Source organism: Temnothorax nylanderi, unplaced genomic scaffold, assembly GCF_030848795.1.
Source record: "Temnothorax nylanderi isolate EJ_2023f unplaced genomic scaffold, tnyl_v1.0 TNYL_tig0005_pilon, whole genome shotgun sequence".
Taxonomy (NCBI): Eukaryota; Metazoa; Arthropoda; class Insecta; order Hymenoptera; family Formicidae; genus Temnothorax; species Temnothorax nylanderi.
The window spans coordinates 1,705,301-1,728,531 of NW_027249067.1; the positions used below are offsets into that span (position 1 = coordinate 1,705,301).

The 23,231-nt window shown below is 33.6% G+C and overlaps 4 protein-coding genes across 5 annotated transcripts in view; 3 read left to right on the top strand and 1 right to left on the bottom strand.

The window, feature by feature from the left end:
* Nucleotides 1-1,711: 1,711 nt before the first annotated feature.
* Nucleotides 1,712-7,805, top strand: LOC139776259 (2-acylglycerol O-acyltransferase 2-A-like). Its single transcript, XM_071712816.1, has 7 exons — nucleotides 1,712-1,968; nucleotides 2,393-2,469; nucleotides 3,530-3,842; nucleotides 5,288-5,562; nucleotides 5,927-6,113; nucleotides 6,329-6,528; nucleotides 6,663-7,805. Exons 3-7 carry the CDS (start codon nucleotides 3,616-3,618, stop codon nucleotides 6,815-6,817), a joined length of 1,044 nt encoding a protein of 347 aa, XP_071568917.1. The 5' UTR covers nucleotides 1,712-1,968; nucleotides 2,393-2,469; nucleotides 3,530-3,615; the 3' UTR covers nucleotides 6,818-7,805.
* Nucleotides 7,806-8,847: 1,042 nt separating this feature from the next.
* Nucleotides 8,848-13,273, top strand: LOC139776247 (2-acylglycerol O-acyltransferase 1-like). The gene is made up of 7 exons (XM_071712804.1): nucleotides 8,848-9,059; nucleotides 9,609-9,751; nucleotides 10,256-10,560; nucleotides 10,799-11,076; nucleotides 11,848-12,034; nucleotides 12,291-12,490; nucleotides 12,625-13,273. The coding sequence occupies exons 3-7, from the start codon at nucleotides 10,325-10,327 to the stop codon at nucleotides 12,777-12,779; spliced, it is 1,056 nt and encodes a 351-aa protein (XP_071568905.1). The 5' UTR covers nucleotides 8,848-9,059; nucleotides 9,609-9,751; nucleotides 10,256-10,324; the 3' UTR covers nucleotides 12,780-13,273.
* Nucleotides 13,274-13,306: 33 nt separating this feature from the next.
* Cn (Kynurenine 3-monooxygenase cn) lies at nucleotides 13,307-18,585 on the bottom strand. Its single transcript, XM_071712842.1, has 11 exons — nucleotides 16,987-18,585; nucleotides 16,837-16,906; nucleotides 16,380-16,570; nucleotides 16,216-16,264; nucleotides 14,985-15,072; nucleotides 14,743-14,914; nucleotides 14,390-14,641; nucleotides 14,221-14,310; nucleotides 13,926-14,066; nucleotides 13,669-13,830; nucleotides 13,307-13,605 (listed from the first exon to the last, which is right to left on the bottom strand). Exons 1-11 carry the CDS (start codon nucleotides 17,035-17,037, stop codon nucleotides 13,525-13,527), a joined length of 1,347 nt encoding a protein of 448 aa, XP_071568943.1. The 5' UTR covers nucleotides 17,038-18,585; the 3' UTR covers nucleotides 13,307-13,524.
* The window catches only part of Hlk (hulk), a 34,077-nt gene continuing 29,408 nt past the window's right edge, over nucleotides 18,563-23,231 (top strand). Inside the window, exon 1 of one of the 2 annotated variants that reach the window (XM_071712774.1) lies at nucleotides 18,563-18,924. In XM_071712774.1, the coding sequence (XP_071568875.1) occupies nucleotides 18,597-18,924 (328 nt within the window). In that variant the 5' untranslated portion in view covers nucleotides 18,563-18,596. The remainder of the gene's footprint in view (nucleotides 18,925-23,231) is intronic. The other variant, XM_071712766.1, reaches the window with a different exon arrangement.

Sequence of the window (23,231 nt, forward strand, 5' to 3'; positions counted from 1 at the left end):
TCGATAAAGGGGTTCTTTCTTTATAAAATTTTGAATTTTTTGAGAAATGTCTATGGTAACTCTAATTTCCACAAATTTTGAGATATCGGGCTATTTATAATTCCATTATATTCTACAGTCTTTTCTACCCCTATTTCATGTATAATTCTTTAAGATTTGGTTGATTAGACCAAGTTTTATACGCGATCAAAGGTTCATATGCAAAATCCATATATGGACCATGATGTAACCTGAACTCCCAAAGTCAACATCGATTTAACATTAACGTCGATCGCAAAACTCCACTTGTGTTACTAAGCTGACTCTCTATCAGTTCATAAAAAGGTTAAATTTAAAATTTAAAAAAGTATGCAAATTAAAAGGAATAGAATATTTTTAAAATAAATAGTTGTTGAAGGTTATCAAGCTAGCAACCACTGGCATTGAATTTATTATGACGATGTTAAACTTCATACATATGATGGTTCGTACTTTGGGATGCACTCTTATGACAACGTAACATTATTTGAGCAAAAATACATTAAAAAGCGATACCCTAATCTGACCCAGAATAATGTAATGTTTTACCCGTAAAATTTGTGTAAAAATTATATAAAAATAAAAAAAGTGTGCAAATTAGGAATTTGCACATTACTTTGTCAACATTTTATTGTGCTCATAAAGCTTCCTCTATGAGGAAGCCAAACTAATAAATACTAAAAATTATGCATCCAATAAAATACAAGCTTTTTCTCATAAGAGGAACTTTGTGAGCGCAATAAAATGTTGATAAAACAATGTACAAATTCCTAATTTGCATACTTTTTTAAATTCAAATAAATAGTTATAAAATATTTTTATTTCCCTTCAATAAGATTGTGTAATTTTAAAGATTGCGATCTTCTTGTGTCAATTATCTGAACGTACAGCTCTGATACATATTAGAACGCAAACAAACGTTCACTTTAAATCGTAAATATTAGATTCTCATGACTGATAATTGGACGACTACAATTGGTAGATGCGTGTATGCATATTAAACGATACATGCTTCTTCCACCATTCTATCGATGAAACCTAACAATAAAGCATATAATAGCATTCGAAACGTTCCCAAGAGCTGAATATATTTGCGAATTCAGAGACCAGATCGCGGTGCCGGTTTCCTCCCTCCAAGCGCGTGCTAGCGGCCGAGCGCCGCCGCGCCGTAAGAACGTAAGAAGCAATACTTGTGACGTAGCAAAGGGGGCACCGTCATATAGAGTATAATAATATTTATAATAAGAACAAATTTTCTTCAAGATTATATGTAAAAACATTGTTTTGCAGTTTTAATGGAAACGACATCAGGTGGAAGCAGTAGTTCGATAATCAACTTTAATTGTTCCGTAATTATAATTATAATTATAATTATAATTATAATTATAATTATAGTCCGGTCTCTGGCGATCACTGTACTGTAGAGACCGCGGTACAATATTTTCTGTTCTGTAAGACAGGCCTGCGATTTGTATTTTTCGGGCGATGTTGTAATAATCCCTACTCCTTCTGTTTTGAAATTTCGCTTCCGTGAGTAACCTAGGGCTACGGTCAACGTGACGCTACAAATGCTTCGAAGCATTCCTCTTCTCTTTTCTTTCAATGAAGAAAGAAGGAGAAGAAGAACGCTCCAAAGCATTTGTAGCGTCACGTTGACCGTAGCCTAGATGTTACGAAATAAGAGGAGTGGGAATGGCAATACGTAGGTAAAATCGGAAAGAGCAAATCGGTCGCAGGCCTGTTGTAGAAAACAGTCATTTATCTATTCTATCTGATGCCGTACCGAAGAAAGGAGTGCAATCTGAAATTCTTTATATAGTTGCCGCGACAACTTGCTTGATCTGCAGATAATGAGTGGAATGCGGAAAAATGTGAATATCATAGTGATCTAACTATTTAAGCTCCAGTGTATAGTGTGAACCAGTGGTCGGAATTACTTGTACTTTTGAGGCAATTTTTGAAAGCTACTTCTACTTCTCTCACTTTGCATCTCCGCTCGACTGGCACCCCACAAGTGATGAGCGTGCCGCTCAAGCACTAGGACTGTCACATGTCCGCAGGAGGCGGTTTTGCGAAAAGAGCTCTTTCTAATTACTAATCTATCCTTATCGAGTTTCTTATCGAAATCCTTTACGTCTTCTTTATTTTCTTTTATATAAGCTATCAATATATTTATATTATAATTACAACGTGACATAGCTTGTTTGTCAGTGAAGATGAAAATGTGTCGTTTAATTTAGAATGTTTATCCATTTTTATATATTTTATTTTAGAAAAAGAATTCATAATTCGTATTTAGTAATTATTAGGAAGAGTCGCAAGCTCGCGTGCGGACATGTAAAACCAATTGTTTGAATTTATTTTCCAATAATAGAAGATTTGATTGTTTGAATAATTCGAATGTGAAAGAAATTTTGAACGAAAATAGTTGTGTTTATTGCGGAGCAAAAAGTAAGTATTAATTTTTATTTTATTCCGTCTCTGGATACAAAATTACCTGTATCCAGGTTTCAATATATTTGACTATAATTTCAAAAAGAATAACGTGAGGTTTAAAGTTTAAATTTTTTAGAAAATTTTAAATTAATATTAAGAAAGAACATCGTCTGCATTTTTCTATTTCTTTATTTTTTAAATAATAAATCAGAATTTTGTTTATCACGGTTTTATATTCGATATTTACATGAATTGAGCAGCATGTGTTATTTCATAGTGTGGTACTATGTGTTTCTGGGATGCATCAGAAAAAATTTATTTATATTCAGAGCAATAAATTTATTTCATTACATAAATGTTACTGAAAAATAAATTTCGATAAAGTGTAGTAATATTTTATTATTTGCATTCTTATATAGGCCTTATATTGACAACATATGTCAAGGTCAAAGTAATCCGAGCTGTGTTAGTTATTGTAAACAATTACCAGTATTTCTATATAGTTTATTTTGAATTAGATATATATATATATATATATATATATATATAAGATAATTTATTCACGCAATTTATTCATCGCAATTTCTAAATGTACAAATAAACATGTTTTGAAAGCAGTTTTGCTATTGTAACCACAATCATTGCTTTAAAATAGTAGTTATATAACGAGTATATGAGTGAGTATATGAGTGATTCATAAATAAGTATTCAAGGATAATAAATTGCTAATTACTACGTTCTACAAAAAACAGGCACAGTGAGGGCCGATTTCACAGTCTCCGATTAACTTGATCCTCCGATTAAACTCACTGCATCTCTTTCTAACTGTCCCCTTAGAAAGAGACGAAGAGTGAGTTTAATCGGAGGATCAAGTTAATCAGAGACTGTGAAATCGGCCTGAGGATACAAGATTCATTTTTCATAAGAATAGAAAGTCAAAGTAGATATAGTAGAATACTTGATAAAGTTCCAATTCGTGTGAGATTCTCGATTAATCAAATCAGCAACTTGATTCATCTAAAGAATTAAAGAAAAAAGACAACTTCCAATTACTTATAGAAAAATTTAATCACAGGCAAATAATCGTGTATGAATTAAATGGGAAGGATCGGATTTCTGCAATAATTTGGACTCGGTACGAAGATTTAACAAGGATCAAACATGGAAATTTTGGGCGTGAAATTTGCACCGTTAAATGTACCTCTACAAAGAAGACTACAAACGTTAACTGCCGCGATATGGATATTCATCACCCTTTCCGGTCCTTTTTGGGGTTACATAATCACGGCTTATCTTCTACTCTACACAGAAACAATACGTTACTTCCTGGTACTGTACTTCCTCTGGATGTATTACGATTGGGACACCTACCATCGTGGCGGTAGAAGGTAATAATTCTACTAATCACTATTAAAGTAGTCGACACTGTGTACAAATAAAAATTTTGACAATTGCTTGAAGACAATTAATGCAGTACAGTAAATGAATAAAAAGTCTGTTGTGACATTTATTGAATGTTATATAAGAGAATAATATTAGCCGCGCGATAAAAATATCTTACAGAACTAAAGTTTCGGAAAAAAATATTTAAGAAATGGTAGAAATGTATAGCAATCTGTTCTCCGTGTCAGCCGTGGGCATTGAATGGGAATAAAACTAAAAAGATCAAATAATCCTTCAAATATATGGGATGCGTTTGCGCGTAATTGTAAAAATGTGTTCATTCCAGTGGTGTGAAAAATCCAGTTAATTTTTCACACCACCAAGAAATATCAGAATCACTAGGTATTATCATCAGGAATTATCGAATAAGAATTTTTCGAATAAAAGTGATATCGCGAAGTTACATTTGTGGATAACTCGTAGAACACAGCTCAGATCAGATTTTTGTCTTTACATTCATTTGTGTGTCAAAATCACTGTAGTATACCGTCGAAACTTTCTCTTTCAAGTGCATTTAATTTCAAACAGTATTTTCGGTCACGTAGTATTTTGCGAAATCTGAATCTCTTTCATGTTTAAAGAATTTATGGACAACATAATGGTTTAGACAGTATTTTTCGACTTCCACCGAGACTCGACAGAGAAAATGATCTGTTTTGCGCTTATACTTACTTAAATCATTTGTTAATTTTTTATTTAAGCATTTTTGTTCGCAACTTTGCAAAAATGTTTTTGAAATATAAAACATAAAAGAAGATTAATCTTTTCAACCGCACCATTTTAGATGCGTGTTTAAGTATTTTAGTCAAAATCAAATGTTCTATTGACATCTATTATGTTCTACGCTATTTTCTTACTATGGGTCTAATCAACCAAATCTTAAAGAATTATATGTAAAATAGGGGTAGAAAAGACTGAAAAATATAATAAAATTAAAAATAGATCGATATCTCCAAATTTTCGGAAGTTAGAGCAACCATAGACATTTTTTAAAAAATTCAGAATTTTTTAAAAAAAGAACTTGATTATTAGCAATTTTTATTAATTCTATTATATTCTTCAGTTTTTTCTACCCCTATTTCATATATAATTCGTTAAGATTTGGTTGATTAGTTCTGGAGTTATAGAAATTTCAGTAAATTTGGCACATACATACACACATATACACACACACACATACACACACACATACACACATACATACATACAGACATTTTTTAAAATTGCAATTTTTCGACGTTTTAGAACATTCTGAACACATTCAGAAAAACAAAAAAAAATTTTTTTTTACAAAAACAAAGCTTCCTCTATGAGGAAGCAAAAAGTGTTCATAGAAATGATTATTGATGAATTATTAATGTTTAAGAACTAACTATGTCTTATATTTCAGTGAATTATGGACAAGAGTGGTGAGAAAGAACGTATTCTGGCACTATTTTTGCAATTATTTTCCGTTAAGATTAGTGAAAACGGTGGACTTAAATCCCAATAAGTCTTATCTTTTCGTTTGTGTACCTCATGGCATTTTCTCGATGGGGATAATTGGTTCATTCGGAACGGACGCATTGGATTGCAAGAAGCTATTTCCTGGACTTGAAATACGTCCAATCACTCTCGATCAACACTTCAAAGTACCTCTGTTCAGAGAATATCCTTCTTCCTTAGGTAAAGGCTTTTATTATTTTTTCTCTTCGTTATATAAATTTTCCTCGTTTATAATAAGCAATAAATCTTATAGTAAACGCTTTCGATATTTTTTGCAATACATAAATACATTTATGTGTAGTAATATTATGTTAATAAATAACATATGTTAATACGTAACGTATTTCTTGTCTGTAAAGAAGATTGTGTAAGTGTGCTCTGAGTTTTCATTAAGAAGAAACGGTTTGATATGTTATTGCAATGATAATTTAAGCGTGGATGCTTCGAAAGAGATATTTTTACATGTAAATGAATCTCGATGATTAGCATTTATCCCACATTTTACGAGATAAGATTATAACAATAATGATGTTTACGCATACAGGTTTCTGCGGTTCTAGCGTGAGAAGTATCGAGTATTTATTATCAACACCGCCGGAAAGCCCGTATACCGGAAAAGCTACAATTCTTATTGTCGGTGGTGTTTCCGAAATAATGGAATCTACGCCAGGCACTTATCGTATTCTTGTGAAAAGAAGAAAAGGCTTCATAAAATTAGCATTAAAACACGGGTGAACGATTAAACATATTTTTTTACATTTGCATATATAGTTTTTAACGTACACGAACTATATTTTAATGTTCAGCGAAAGTTACATTAAAAGAAAATATTGTCTTGCAATCTGTTCAGATAATAGTTTTTATAAAATATGAATCATACGCCGTAGAACAATAGACACTCATAATAATCAATGCGACTCGAATCTAATACAATTTTATGATTTAGTACGTCATTGGTTCCTGTCTTCTCCTTTGGTGAAACGGATTTATACAATCAAATATATCGTCCAGAAGGATCGACTTTTAGACGCATACAGAACCATATTCGCAGTCTCATTGGCGTACCACCTGTCGTTTTCTCGGGCAGAGGGTTCTTTCAGTATTCATTTGGCCTTATTCCAAAACGATTACCTGTCACCGTAGTCGGTAAAGTTTCTCTCTGTATATTCACAATTTTATACATACGTTGATACCTGAAAAGTACTAATGTGCATACTAAATTGCTAAATATTTCATTATTCTGACTCTATATTCAAATCTTACCTTTCTTTTTATTATAGTTGGCAATCCTATTGAATTACCGAAAATAGAGGAACCCACGACTGAGCAGATCAACGAATATCACGAAAAATTTATGAATGGTTTAGTCGAACTCTTCGAAACACAAAAGCACAAATATATAAAAAATTCAGAAAAAGTTACTCTCGAGCTATGATATGCATCACATTCAAATGTTAAACAAAAAGTTTCACAAAGAGGGTTCTGAATAAGCATCTTAAGGGGACTGGAGGGTCGGATTGCCAGAAAATCATGCTTGTTTTTCGAAATATTTGACAACATTTTAACAATATTTTGACAATATTTTGTGACAAACTAATTAAATGTGCGCGAAAGTGAAAGAGGTATATTTATACATATAAGCACTAACATATAAAAAGTAGAAAAAAAAATATTTTTTATATTAACAAATACGCATATAAATATATGATATATATGGTTGAAGTAAATACCGCTTTTCTTTTCAAGATCGTCGTTTTGCAATAATATCTCGGCTCTCTGCAATAATATCTTATCATTATCCGATAAATCACTACAAGCAACAATCGAATAAAAATTGACAAAATGACAGTTATTATTAAAAAAAAATTCAAATTTTTCTGTCCTTTTACAATAAAAAAATTAATATCTCGAAATAAAATATTTTTACGGGCTTGTCCATGATTCACCTGAGAACCAGATGAACGAACATTGCTTTAAAATTAAAATTAATTCGAAGCTTAGTTTCAGAAAAATCACTGCAAAAATTTAAAAAGTAAAACTTGGAGAAAAGCGCGTTTAACTGCGATTTACACATCAATTAATCATACCTCAATTATGATACTTACTTACTTTAATTAATAATACTTACTTTATACAAAAAAGTATTAGTAATTTCAAAAAATAAAATTTAAAAAAATTGAAAATTTGACTCTCCAGTCCCCTTAATGCATCTTTGTTATGTGCATTATTATGCCATTTAATCTATCTTACTTATAAAGTCTCGATATCAAATTAGAACTAAAGTCAAGACTTATAAACATGCACAAAAATATATATAAAATTTAATCACGAGATATGTTTACCACATTTCCTGTACTACATATCGAGTATATATCATTTATGTATATTCTTGAAATGTTATTAAAATTAATAATATTCTTCGAGAGTATAGCCCTAATTTTATATTTTTATAATACTTAAAAATTAATTTCTTGTCTCAAGCTATATGTTCAAATTGTATTGTAAGTATAGTAAATATATAACGCAATTGTAAGGAATACTAATTATAAGGGGTCTAAATTATATAAAGGGTAATTATATACATCATAAAGAATTACAAAAAATATTTAATAATTATTTTTTATGTCTGAACTAATAGTAAAGTAATTTGATAAGGTCTGAATTAATAAAATAAACACGCTAGCAATCATTATAGTACAATTATTGTATTTGGCAAATTAAATAATTTTTTTAAAGTATCACTACTATACATATATAAAATAAATTATATGTGTGATTGCTATTATATATACATATATATAACTGTAATGTATATATATATATATATACGAATTATATATATATATAATTCTAATTTATACGAGACAATTAAATACAAAGAAAAAGGTGATAAAAATTAATTATTAATTATATTGTCATTGCTATTCAATCATAACTTATTGACAACTATTTGGCATATAATTGTATTAACGTGATATTTGTTACAATTATAATAATAAAGAAGCGTGAATGGGACATTTTTATTTTAATTCAAATTCAAACTGAATATATGTTTTAAATATCGATACATGTTTTAAATACTGCAGAATTATTTATATCCTTACTTCGCAAAATTGTAAACTTTATTTAGAAAATACCAGACATTTGTCAAAGAAATAAGAATTTTAATACCACTATATGTGCAAGAAGCATCTTTAAATTTAATGCGACACTAATTTACATATACGTAACAAAATATTAGGTTAACGGCGCATAATCTAAAGACCGGCAATCGTTAAATAATTCTGCAGTGTCTGATGACTATGATTTATGATAAAACTCGAACGAGACTGACCATCGGATATTGAACGTTGGAACTTCGTTCATGGACGATCACTCAAGTGTTTGTGAGTATGTGTGAGTGAGTGCGTGTAAACACATGTATACTCCATTGCACATGCTTTCCTCATGCTATCGGCAATCGGCAAAATCCAACAGTAGGACGGGTGACGCCGTGCCGAACGCTCCGTGGAAGTAGTCGCAGAGACAAATATACCTACGCACGGCGCACACACGTGGCCGCCTGCACTGAAACGCACTATCTCACCTGTAGGAAACGACAGTCTGTGGCCTGGCAGTGTACCAAAAGAAAAAGTGCGATCTTCTCTATACTTGCCGAGATAGCCACAGGAGTCTAGGTAATAAATCGGAAAGGCGTGCATCTTGTATACAAGCTAGATTACAATCGAACTATTCGGAGCAAGAAACGTTCGAACGTACGGTATACGCTTATCGAACACGAGTTGCGCTATAAGTTGAATTCGTTTCAGTGTTTGAGAATTTGACAGTTTATGTAAAAAAAAGTTGGGATTTGGAAAATAGTATTTTATAAATAGTAGCAATTAGTTTTTATTTATTCCTCATTACCGACATTTGTTTGAATTAGATTCTTTCGATTATATTTGTTTACAGCCTTAAAAAAGATATTAATAATATAAAATTTAATCTTTCATTTCCTTTGATTTAGTCTTGAGAGCCTATACTTCGTTTAATAAAATTTATTCTGATGTTTAGCATATTGATATTCTCTCACAACTTGCATTTTCACATGTATAGACATGTAGATAGCTACAGCCGGACCTTATTTTTTAGTGTATCTCATATTATTGTTCAAAATAGCGTTTTTTAATTAAAATTACTAATCTAATATAATCAAACAGTGAAATATATAAACGTATATCTTTTAGGTAACTACTCGAAATCACTGGTATCTACGGCAAGTGATAAATCTGTGATAACGATAAGGTATTTTATTCTCTGAAAAGTTTCAAGGAGAGTATAACAACGACACCATAGACCGGTTTGTGAAATCATCTGTAAAAATACCGCAGTAAGTTCATTTAAGCTATAAAAGAAGTATTTGCATATGTGTCGCAAAAAAACTGGTTGTATTTGGCACCGTACCAATTTCTTATAAGGAAAACGGTAATTTGGTCGCGCGATCGCGATTTAACATGCAAATAAACATGTAAGTCAATCACGATTTAAATAATGTTGAGACAATTTCATTCCTCTTGTCATATTTGTTATATAATTAAAATATGGAATATAAATATCGGAAACAAGTATGGAAATGTAATAATGGAAAAGATCGCGGCGTAAACTGAACGAAGAATCGATTTGTAAAAAAACCATCGAAAATAGCATAGATATAGAAACAAAGTCCGTTCCTTGCGGAGGAATCAAAGATAGACTTTGTGCGTCCGTGCGTCCGTTTGATAAAGTGCCAGTTCATATTAGATCCACGGTCAGCCGAAGCGATGCAACCGGTTATTATAGAAGAACCGAAAAGGCATTCAGATTCTAATAAAAACATTGATCAATCGATATATAGGGAATGTGTACCGTGTGAAACGAAAGGAATCGGTTTTCTCCGATAATTTGAACTTGGCACGAAGACTTAATGAGAAACATGGAAATTCTGGGCGTGAAATTTGCACCGTTAAACGTGCCTCTGAAAAGAAGACTACAAACGTTGGCCGCAGCGACATGGATTTTTGTCACCGCTTTTGGTGATTTTTGGGGATACCTAATCACGGCTTATCTTCTATTCTACACAGAAAAAACACGCTACTTACTGCTAGTGTACTTCCTTTGGATGTATTACGATTGGGACACTTGCCATAGTGGTGGTAGAAGGTAACAATTCTATTAATCTCTATTAAAGTAGTCGACGCTGTAGATAAATAAAAATCTTAGCAATCGCTTGAGGATAATTACTCAATGCAGCACAGTAAATAATTTAGTAAAAAATATGTTATGATATTCATTGAATCTTATATAAGAGAATAGTATTAGAGCCGTGATAAACACTCTTTATAAAGATGACAATTATTAATGTTTAAAGAATGATATATGACTATATCTTACATTTCAGTGATAATACATGGACGAGAGTGGCGAGAAACAATGCTTTTTGGCGTTATTTTTGTGATTATTTTCCACTAAAATTAGTGAAAACGGTGGACCTAAATCCCAACAAATCTTATCTTTTCGCTTGTGTACCTCATGGCATTTTATCGACGGGAATAATGGGTGCATTCGGGACGGACGCGTTGGGTTGCAAGGAGCTATTTCCCGGATTAGAAATACGTCCAATTACTCTCGATCAACACTTCAAAGTACCTCTGTTCAGAGAATATCCTTATTCCTTAGGTAACAATTCTTAATAGTTTTTTTCACTAAGTTTTTCTCGTAGTTTTTTTTGTAGCAGGCAAAGTCTTGATGTAGTGAAGAACTGGATCAGTATTCCATGTAGTGGCATATTTTGGTCGTTTTATTCAATCAGTATATAAATACATTAGAATTATATTATATACATTAGAATTTTTATTATTACAGTAGAATATTCTATTATTACAGTAGAATATTCTATTATTACATTAGAATATTATGTTAAAAAATTATATTATAACATTATATATTTAACAAAATAGTTATTTAGTTCGACCTGTCTGGCCACCATTATTGAATGTTAACTTGTCACGATGTTTCGATCATGGGTTGCGATCATACAGGAATTCCTCAATTATTTATGTATTTATTCATTTACGCACTTAATTATTTATTTATGTATCGTTTGTGTGACTGCAATCCATGATCAAAACGTCGTAAAAAGTTAACATTCAATGAAGGTGGACAGTCAGGTCGTACTAAATAACTATTTTGTTAATTATTACTGGCGAAACAAAATATTATTTTCTGTCCATTATATATTTCTTGTCTATAGAGAAGATTGTTTTAAGCTATTTTTCTATTATGTGAAAAAATGCAATTGTTCTAATGATAATTTGAATATGCGTGTACTTTGAAAGAGATGAAAGTTTTTTTGTACATGAATTTCGAATTGATAATAAGTATTCCAAATATATATATAATTTCCTTTCCGTAATTTAATTATAACGGTAAATTCTCGAATGCTTATAGGTAGCTGTGCTTCTAGCGTGAAAAGTATTAAGCATTTACTATCGACACCACCAAAAAATCCACACACCGGAAGAGCTACAGTTCTCATTGTTGGTGGTGCTTCCGAATCACTGGAATCGACGCCGGGAAGTTATCGTATCCTTATAAAAAGAAGAAAAGGCTTCGTAAAACTAGCACTAAAATACGGGTGAGTAATTATATACTTTTTGACATTTGTGTGGTATTTAGCATATGATTTAGCATATGATAAATTATATTTTTATGAGAGTATTTACCGTAAATTATATTTCAAGGAAAAAATTTTGCAATCTATTCACGCAATAGCTTTTATAAAATGTAAATCATATACCGCGCAAAATAAAGAAAAATGTAAAGTACGATATTAATCACACATAATAATTATACTCAATACCACTCAAATCTAATACAATTTTATGATTTAGTACGGCGTTGGTTCCTGTTTTCTCCTTTGGCGAAACGGATTTATACAATCAAATATATCGTCCAGAAGGATCGACTTTCAGACGCATACAGAATTATATTCGCGGTCTCATTGGACTGGCACCCATCGTTTTCTCGGGCAGAGGATTCTTTCAGTATTCATTTGGCCTTATTCCAAAACGATTACCTGTCACCGTAGTCGGTAAAGTTTCTCTCTGTATATTCACAATTTTATACATACGTTGATACCAGAAAAGTACTAATGTGCATACTAAATTGCTAAATATTTCATTATTCTGACTCTATATTCAAATCTTACCTTACTTTTTATTATAGTTGGCAGTCCTATTGAATTACCGAAAATAGAGGAACCCACGACTGAGCAGATCAACGAATATCACGAAAAATTTATGAATGGTTTAGTCGAACTCTTCGAAACACAAAAGCAGAATTATATAGAAAATCCAGAAAAAGTTACTCTCGAGCTATGATATGCATCACATTCAAATGTTATAGTGATGTAATGTAGAATTGTAGAATGTAAATTTGTCATTATATTTCGAAATTTCCATTAAAGAAATTATTACTGTTTTAAAGACATAGCAAGATCTCGGAAGAAGAAAAAGAAGAGAGATCCTATGTACAATTAAGAGATCTTAATGTACATTGCTATGTTATTCATTTAATATTATTTACTTATAAAGATCCTCAATTTAGGTTATAAGCAAGGTCTTGTAAAAATACGTGCAAAAGACTATATTGAATGGAATTTAGTTAGTAGTGTCATTGCTGCGATTTATATATTATACATGTATGAAGTATGTATTTTTTTATATTAGAAGCATGTTATTAAAATTAACATCGTTCTTTGAGATTAAAATCAATTTTTCTCCAGTTTTGTAATATTTAAAAATTAACTTGTTGTAAGACCTATGTTCAAATATGCATATAAGTTTACTTCATAAATAATAATTAATAAGTATCATTTTGTGTTTAATTTGATGATAAAATAAACACGTTAATAATTAATAGATTTATTAAAGTAAATAAATTGAGTATTTTTTTTATAACTGTCGTTATTGTATATAAAACTATAAAAAAATGATGATTGAGATATGTATGATTAAATGAAATGATTAAATACGTAAAAATGTTATTTCTAAAAATTAAGTATTAGTTATGGAGTCCTTATAATTAGGTCATAATTTATTAATGATATCTGGCAAGCGATCGAGTTCAAATAGCGTTTCGCAAAAGAGGAACAGCTAAGACAGCAAAAATCAGAAATCCGAGACACAAAACACTCATTCTTAATACCTGCAATGTAAGAAACAGTTTTTCACTGCGTGGATTTTATTGCTTATTATACCTTGTCCGTACCTTATCCTGCCATTCTTTGTGCGCTATGCATTCACGAAAACTCATGCGAGTAAATTGTACAGCGAAATAGAGCGGTATCCAGGAATTGGGAATCAGAGTGTATAAAATTTTGTCTAAAAACTTTCGAAAAAGAAAAGATTTTCTCGTCACTAAGTCTCTCATCTGAAAGATATAATTTGAGAATTAGTTTCGAGTCGAGACAAATATATGAGTATCCGAAAGCGATAAGTAGACAAATTTTACAGATTCATGTATACCTCAAGATAATTATACATTGCGAGATCGCATATTGCATGTCCCTCATCGTATCGTAATTCCGAAAATTTCGACAGAACTTTTGCAAAGTCCGAATCATAGAGTTCCATTAATTCATCGAGCACTAGAATATCTTCGAAGCCCTAACGAAATGAAAAGGAAGATATCATAGAAACAAATTCCATTAATTATGCTCCAATATCTCGTAACAAACATTGTTATTCTATTTTTTCTCTGCAAGTGTCAAAATATTGCAAAGTAATTTGGTCCTCAAATCGACTCGATCAAATAACTTACAGTGTTCATTCCTTGAGCGTAGAAAGGAACCATGGCATGGGCAGCATCTCCAACTAGGACAGCGGTTTTTCCAACATGGTAAGGTTTGCACTGCGATATGCACGAAGAGATGTTAGATTATATCCAAACAAATCGAGCGACCGCAGAATATAATAAAATTAAAATTAACCTTAATTGATACTAATGTCTGCGGTTCTTTTTCAAAAAACTGCTTCACCAGTTTCTCCTTGCCGATCAATTGCAGAAGATCCGGGAAATGCTCGGTGTAGAATCTCACCAACGCTTCGGGCGTTTTTAGCTTTTCGAACACACGAAATGGAGCGAACAGATTGCCGGTAAACGTGCGATCTTCGTTCGGCAAACTGGTCATCATAAATTCACCGCGCGGCCATATATGAAGATTGTTACCGCTCATCGCAAACTTTGAAGTAATCAAGACATTTTGATAAATCCGTATGGCAAAGTTTGAAAAAAACTTGATTAGACTCGCACGACGCGATTATATTTTTTCACGATACTCACTTCGTTATCTTCTTTACGCGGCACAGAAATTTCCACGTAACCGTGCTCAATGTACGTTTGGGCGCAATTAAAAAGTGGCCTCCTAGTCATAATTTTTCGTACTTTCGAATGCGCGCCGTCGGCACCTATTATCAGATCAGCTTCCGCGTCTTCCGTCGTCCCTGTATTCGTACTGAAGACGAGAAACGAGCTAAATAAGGCAAAATACTAATTTATTTGATATTTATCATTCACTTACTCACTTTAAGAATTTCATTTTTCCATTCTCTAAATCGGCGTTCACGAGCTTTCTGTTGAAATTGAGTTGCACTTCCGGATATTTTTCCGCGGCTATCGATAAAATATAATCACAACAAAACGAAATTCACTTCTAAATTAGATTTCACGCTAGATTATAGTTACCCGATATCGCGACTTAAGTCTACGTTATGGAAAACGGGTGGCACGAGAGTAAGATGATACGTGCGAATTTTTGTGGCTTCGCGCACAACGGTGTCATCGAATATCACGTAGGAGCAGAGGAGAGCTTTTTTTAACTGACATCCCGCATTCTATCTCGTATTCCCTTGACTTTCTTGCGACATGATATGATTACGACAATGAATTGACTTTGTCCAAGTATTGATCGAATATATGGAAAGATACATTGCTTTAAATGATGATATTACATAAAAAAGTAAATAAGAAATGACTGTAGAAATTAATTTTTTATATAGTCTTAACTTAAAAAAAATTAATTTTAAAAAATTAAAAATGTTTTAGCCGTTTTTAAGTTTATGTATGTCATTTTTAATTATATCAAAATATAAATCGTTTATCTCAACAATGGTTATAAAAAATCATTAGGAGGCACACAATTACGATAATTGTGGCTCCTTCATTTGACGATGGTTTCTGGTATTATTTTTTACGCTAAACAAAAAATTATATAGGTCTTATAGGACTAACTGCTCTAGTTTTCGAGATATACCTACAGTGTGTTAAAGTTAAAAATAAAGGGACGATTACGATAACTTTGGGCTCGTGAAATGTGTGGTTTTCGGAGGCATTTTTGGCGAGAAACACGGGAAAAATATAATAAAGTTTTTGAAATAATGAAATCGATTAATTGGCGTTAAGAAAACGCATCGTTGCTTTTCACAAAAGTATTGTATACTATATCTATGTAATTGCATATTGCATATACAACTTTTGTCTGAAACAATTTTTTTAATTGGAAACAAAAAAGTTTTGGAGAAAAATCATTTATAGGACATCCTCTCTGAGTTTAAAGTAGAGAAAAGATTATTAATTCTCGAATACGATTTTCTTTAAAATAGAATTCACATTTTATCTCGTATTTCTAATTTTTTCTATTTTTTAGCATTAACCCTTCTTTTAAATTAATATCATCAATAACAGAATAATGTTCTGCGTTATTATAATAAATTATTTGAATTCAAATTTATTTTAAACAATAATAAAGAAACGTACCGTCCAACAGAACCACGTTGAGATATCGTCTATTAACGGAGTAAATGCACTGCAAAATATAAAACTGACCTTACAAACATTTAAAAGATAAGCAAAATTATATGTGGATATGCAGACAATGTTTCGGTCATTCAAAATAATCAATAAAAACGGAAAAAACGTACATTTCTTCTGACGCTATCGTAAAGAACTTCTTTCAAATTGCCATCTTTGTCGTGAAGCATTCTGCCGCGCATGCAAGTACCATGACGGTTCACCAAAATATCTTCGAGACCAATTGCCTTTAAAGCTTCTCTGCCACGGAATGACAGCGCCAGATTGATACTTTGACCACGCGACTTTTCCATTCGTATGTCTAAAAATGTGAAGACTCGAAATCTATCACTGACCTTCTATGATATTATTTCCTAAAACTTTTGGAAAATAACTAGAACTTTAGCAGCCTTATTTTAAAATCATACTTGTAAAAAAAAATATCAAGTAAACACGTATTGTATACTATATCTTAATGTATCGTCTAATGTGTTACAAAGGATAGAATATGGATTTCTAAGAGTAATAAGTCACGAAATAAGCGAGTAAAATTCCAAGATTTAGATACAATTTTTCAGCATTTTTTACCTGATCGATATTCATAAATAACTACTCGATGACCTCTTTTAGCGAAAAAACACGCAGCTAATGCTCCGACCTAAAACACAAGCAATAACTTCTTTCTCTTATTCACCGTCTTTTTGCACCAAAATAGAAAAATAAAAATATTTCACGCACCAAACCACCCCCGACGATGGCAATACGTGACTTCTCTCCCACTTCTGCCATACCTATTCCGTTGTGTATCGAGGCTACTGATCAACTGTACTAGCAAACTGTCCCCGTGCCGGTATATATACATTCTCGCACACCACATCGATATCTTATACAAGAAATAACTGATAACATTGTTCTTATGTTTTTAAGGAATGCTTTTAAGAAAATATTTAGAACATTTCAAAACAAAAGAGCTGATACGATTCAGACGTTTTATAGCAACAGACAAATTCGTAATACAGGAATGATAAGTTTTTAATAATCGTTACATTCATTCCCGTGTTACTTTTGTCCCTGGTCTCCCCTAACTATCACAGATTATAAAAATCTGTATTTACATATTGTATTATTAAAACAATTGCAAAAGGCACAATTTTAGAACAGCCTTTTCGATTCCCAATGCATTAAAAAACTTTAAAAACGGGAAAATAGGAAAAGACAATCGTAATAGATTCTCACGTTGCAATGTAGTCTACAAAATAAAGTGTAAATGTGATTACAAAGCTTCACAGACTAAGAGACAATTAAAGACCAGAGTTCACAAATACACACAACATGCAAATCAGACATAAAAAAGTGGGTCTTTTTCAGTCATTTCTAGTCATTTCATTCCGTTTATGACAGATCACGAATTTGACTGAGATAACTGAGATAATCTAAATTTTAAATAATAAACCTTCGTTCATAAAAAGACTTGTTTCAGAGATGTGGTTTACATAAAAAGACAAAACAAGCAGAGTAATACAGAATTATTGCCAGATGCGTATCTTCCTGTTCTTAATCTATTACCACTCTCTTAATACATCTCCGTTCCACATATATAACCTATCAAAATTTGTCTCAACCCTATGTCTTCCGTTTTCTTACTTTCTGTCTATATCTTTCGTAACCTTCTCATTTATCAAAATATCCACAAGGTACACCCATGAAATTCTTTTTTCGGTGGTCATTTTGGTTTCCAAGTACTGCTTGTCTCTCTTATTTGCTTTTTGACAATTAATTATATTAACCATAATTAATTATACAGCCACACTCTAAATTAAATTCTGTTATTGTTGAGCTTCAAAATATTTATCTAGAATTAAAATACAGATAGAATTTTTGGTCCGTTTCAGTTTTTAATCGTAATGCAATTTGACACGGCTGTTTTCGGGAATGACATAGTTCTAAACTCTACTTTTCGAAACTCAATTAGCGGCTTGTTCCAACAAAATTGCTTTTTTGTCTGTGCATATTTGCAGATAGAATTAAAATCCAACTTTTAAATACAATATTCGCGCAATTAAGTAATATTAATTATTGCGCACATATCACTGCCTCTTTATATCGCGATCAAAAAGTAGCAGTGCTTTCTTTTAAATAAAAAATTCGCTCTATTATGAATTGTTACGATGGAGAATGAAGAGTGAAACACCTGGTAAATACAACTCGGCGACGTCATCTTAACCGTTGTCGTCGCCGTCGTCGTCATCGTCTTCGGCTTCGTCTTCGTCGTTCCTAACGCCGTTCTCCCTGTGGCCGACGCTGTCCGAAAATTCAAAAATAGCCGATGTGCGGCAGTCAGTGCGGCGATGTCGACAGCGAACGACGGTTCGGCGGTACGGTTCGGCCGATGGTGGTGGTGCTGGCGAAGAAGAAGGCGGAGTACTACGACCCGCGGCCCTACGATGCCGACGACGATGTACCATCCGAGGACAATCATCCTTCTGAGCGTACTGGCGTTGATCTCGGTCCTCCTGGGTCACGTTGACGCCGCCGCAAGGACGAAAGCTGAGGAGTCGGCCTCGTCCCGCGGCTCGGCCGGCAGGCAGAAGGAGGCCGAGCCGGTGATCGAGGAAGTCACTGCCAAACAACTCGAACGGCTCCTCAACGAGAAGGACTTTGTTGCCGTGTATTGGTGTAAGTGCTCCACCACTCGTGTAACGATCCTTCGATCTTGTCACAAATTATCGCGTGATACGCGAACGGTAAACAAATCCTATCTGTCTAAAACGGGGTAGCACGCGACAACAGGTACGACGCGATCCTTGAATTTATAGTATGCGAATGGAACTCTTCAAATTCTAAGTATTTGAAGAATTATAATAAAAAAAAATAAATATTCACAACAAAACTTTCTTTTATAATTAAAAAGCAATCTTACGTTTCCGATACGAATGTCGTATGCGCGAACATTTTAATTGTTGAACATGCTCAAGATGATCTCGACGACGTGAACTTTTTCTTCTCCGTTATAACACGCTTGATGATGGATTCTTGAGATTCTCGAATCAATAAGAAATTTCTTTTTTCGCGCAATTATACTTCGTGAAATAGTGCATATCTAACAGTCTTATTTTCTTATTTGCATAATTATATATATCCTATTTTGTTGATATAAAAATGAGATTTTCTTTTTAATTTATTTCTTTATTTGCGTACGAAAAAATACGCGCACGTGCATTTCATAAACCAGTATATAAAAAAATGTAAACGAGCCGTTGGATTAACGATAGAACGTTACATTTCGAATAGGACATCTGGACGTTTGTCCAGAGTCATGATCACGGACTTTTCGTCTGGATACAGCTTGCTTAGCGCGAGCGAAGAGTCAGTCTCGAACGAGCAGGCGATGTAAGCGTTTGATTTGTACAGTTACGAGAATACAATTCGGTCTTTCTCGACATTTTTAGTGATCCTCCCGAACTCACATTCTTCTCTTCCTATAAATTCTCAAATTCGAAATGTAACGTTCTATCGTCAATTCCAACGGTTCGCCTACATGAAAATAATAAAAAATTTTCTACAATAAATAAATAATAAAATGCCATCCCCGAACGTTGTGCTCTGCAAAACAATATTTCCTGCATATTATTCGATATTAATAAATACTTTATTCAGACACAATATATGCAAGAAAATAATATTTATAAAATAATGTGTGTAAAATGTACATGACAGTGATAAATGGAATAAATGGAAAATAGCAAACATAAAAAACATCGGCAAAGCAAGATCTTAAAGAAACTTCAGCTTGGCACGTTATATTAAAGTGTCCATATAAATTCTATACAAAACTCTCCAAGAATAAAAAAATATAATTACTCAATCATTGGCGTTAAATTATAGCAGATCTTCTTTAAAGATCCAGATATCATACGCGACAGACATTCTACACTTCTACTTCGTAAAACTGCATTGCTCTATCTCATGCCACTTTATAAATTCTCTTTCGTTTCTTATCATATTAGGCTGATTTATTTTTGTTAATCGTGAAAACGTATTAACATTTTCCGGATTTTCGTTAGTATATTATATAACGCGAGTGGGTGTTGATGAAAGCTACGCTTGTTACGGAACACTGCTCGTCATTGAGACCGTTTTATGTACCTATACATAAAAAAAAATAATAATTTTTCAGAATAATCACGAAAAGTTGTCTGTTTATAGATGGTTATCGCTTTCATTTATAAGTTTCATTGTTAAGCACGAAAATTTATATAAAATGCCACTCATTAAAAGTACCCTATATTGCATTTTTGGGAAAATGCGACAGTTTCTCAGTCAATATGCATATAAGAATTCTATCGTTTCGAAAAAGTAAAGTTTTATGCTTATGTATTAATTCAATATTCCGTACTTTTTGCATTCAATTATATCTCCCTCTTTCTCTCTCTCTCTCTTTATCTTTCTCTTCGGGAAGATAACTACTATATGATTAAGTCTTCTGTAAAGTTATAATCTCGCGATACTTTGGTAGCGATACATCGATATACATGCTTCATGAACGATAGTTCTACTCCCGCAAATTACCCTCACGTGAGAATTAACAGGTACTAAATCTACTTCTTCTGCCAAGTGCTATGACCGCTCAGTAGGACAACCTGTCTCGAGGTGGCCTCCCCATTTTGCTAATCTAGCAGCCTAATATCACGCGTGAAACGCTTTATTTAATTTAAGCTATAATAAATGATCTCTTATGTTAATCATCCGTATAGAAGAATATCGAAATTAATTGCATAATATTGTTTTTTAATGTATTAAGATATTAAATTGCATTATATGCTGAATATACCGAAGGTCACATCTCGCGTGGCAACGCGCCAAAATGCATCCTTGTGTACGCTTTTCGGAGCTCCCTAAAGGTAATTGATGTAACACAATCCTTCCGTTTTTCAATAGGCGGACAAGTATCGACGAATGTGTCTCTCTGCATTTTTTATAAAAATAAATATAGAACTTTATGAAATCCGATAAATATCAATGCGCCGATATGCCTTAGGATATCTAAAAAGTGCAGAGTAAACTTCAGGACGTTTTAAAGATACGTGAATGTTCATTCGGATTTGTATATATTTCCGGGTTTCATCGCGATCAGTGGGAGACGAGTTATGAACCTTTGCTTGTTAGAGCAATCCAGGAAACACATATAGCGCAAACTGACTCATTAGCGTGACGCATGACGAGAGAGAAAGAGAGAGAGAGAGATGCAGAAGTGCACGAGCGATAACCGTGGAAATTCAACCATGATCTAGCGATTTGATTCGCGTGTAATAATAATTTTATGATGTACGAAATGATGTGTGACTGAATGTCTAGTACATAATTTTAGACAAGGCAACTAATTTTGCGTGATAAAAATCAATATTTGTTCGTGTAATTACATTCAAATTTTATATACATATTGTATATAAATTATTTCCATTTTTGTTTATGTATCAATTTCGGAGAAATCGAGCATCGTCTCCTCCGAAAAAATGATAATTGGGGATGGGGACCGGAAAGGAATGGAGGACGTTGTGCAAATAATGTGTTTACAAGTGCTATCTTAAAACAAGGTTCCCGGCACGAGATAAAATTTCTGACAACCTGTTTGCGCGCCTACATGTCGCTCGGGAGCTCGCATACCCATCGTGATTTTCTCTTGAATCATCTTTTCGTAATACCGAGTGATATAATCGACCCCAGATTTTCGGCCGCGAACACACCAACGTGCGTTCGTATCACCGACGTGCGGTAAGCACGAGAAGCTTTTCTTTTACCGCGTCTACTCAAAATACATTGTCGCGAAATCCCGCGTTCACCGTAACTTTAGCTGCGCGGAAACAAGATGAGGAGATCGGAGGAAATGACATTTAATTCTTTTTGTGGAGACATTTGTTGTGCAAGGTCGAAGGACATTTTTATTCTTCAATGGTTTCCCCCCGTGGTCCCCTTCTTAATCAGGACTAAAACACAAAATACACCTGAAATTCAAGATTGATCGGCCGAACCGAAGGACGAAAGACAATCGTCGAGAGATCCGCCCGCCTCTTAAACGCGCTGTAGCAAGGCTGGCGCTCCGGTGAACGCCGCTTTTAGCGCACGTTAAAGTTATTTTCGCGCTTACCAATGAGAACCCCTCTCTTCTTCTCGGCTATCATCTACGCTGAAAACATAATACCGTCCCAGCCGTGACGACCACCCTGCGCATTCGTAGATCACGTTCGGCTCGCGACGTCGTGCAACACGGACCTGTGGCCGATCGTACGTCAATCTCTCTTCTGCGAAATGATGCATCGAGCCCTATCGGAGCAAACGGTGAATCCGAGAGAACTCGGGAGGGGAGAGGATCCCAAATGATGACGAGCTTGCGTGCCGAAACCTATTTCCAGATACCCAGTTCTGTCCGTTTCACGCTGTCGTACTCGCGCGAACGAAGCTTTTCTCTTTTCCAGTTTATCACTCCACGTTTGCGTCAAGCTAAGCTCCTTTCGAGCTAATTGTTTCACAAACATTAGCCCATGAATTACTTCTATGATCGAAGTAAAAGACTGAAGCAAAAATTTTATGGAATTTGAGGAACGTAATGACGCGATAATGTCTTGTATAGAAAAGAAGATGCAAATTCTTGATACAAGAGTTTCTGGCGTGGAATGAGAAGGAAGGAAGGAGAACGATTATCGAGAGAGAGATATACGATAGAATCGACTGGCGAAGCGTCGGAGGACCCAGACGACGAGCTCTCGCGTCGAACCTATTTCCAGCTGCGGCTGCGTCCTCGCGGCTCATGTCGCCGTACGCTCGTGTCGAATTCTTTTCTTCTGGGTTACCGTTTAGTGGCTCGTACGTCTCTATCTTCCTCTCTTTATCGCGTCTGAACCGATTAACGTGACACCCTTGTTGTCACCGACAGGAAAGAATGCGTATTCGCGCATCGGAAATTGTGTATTGCCATTAGATCGCTG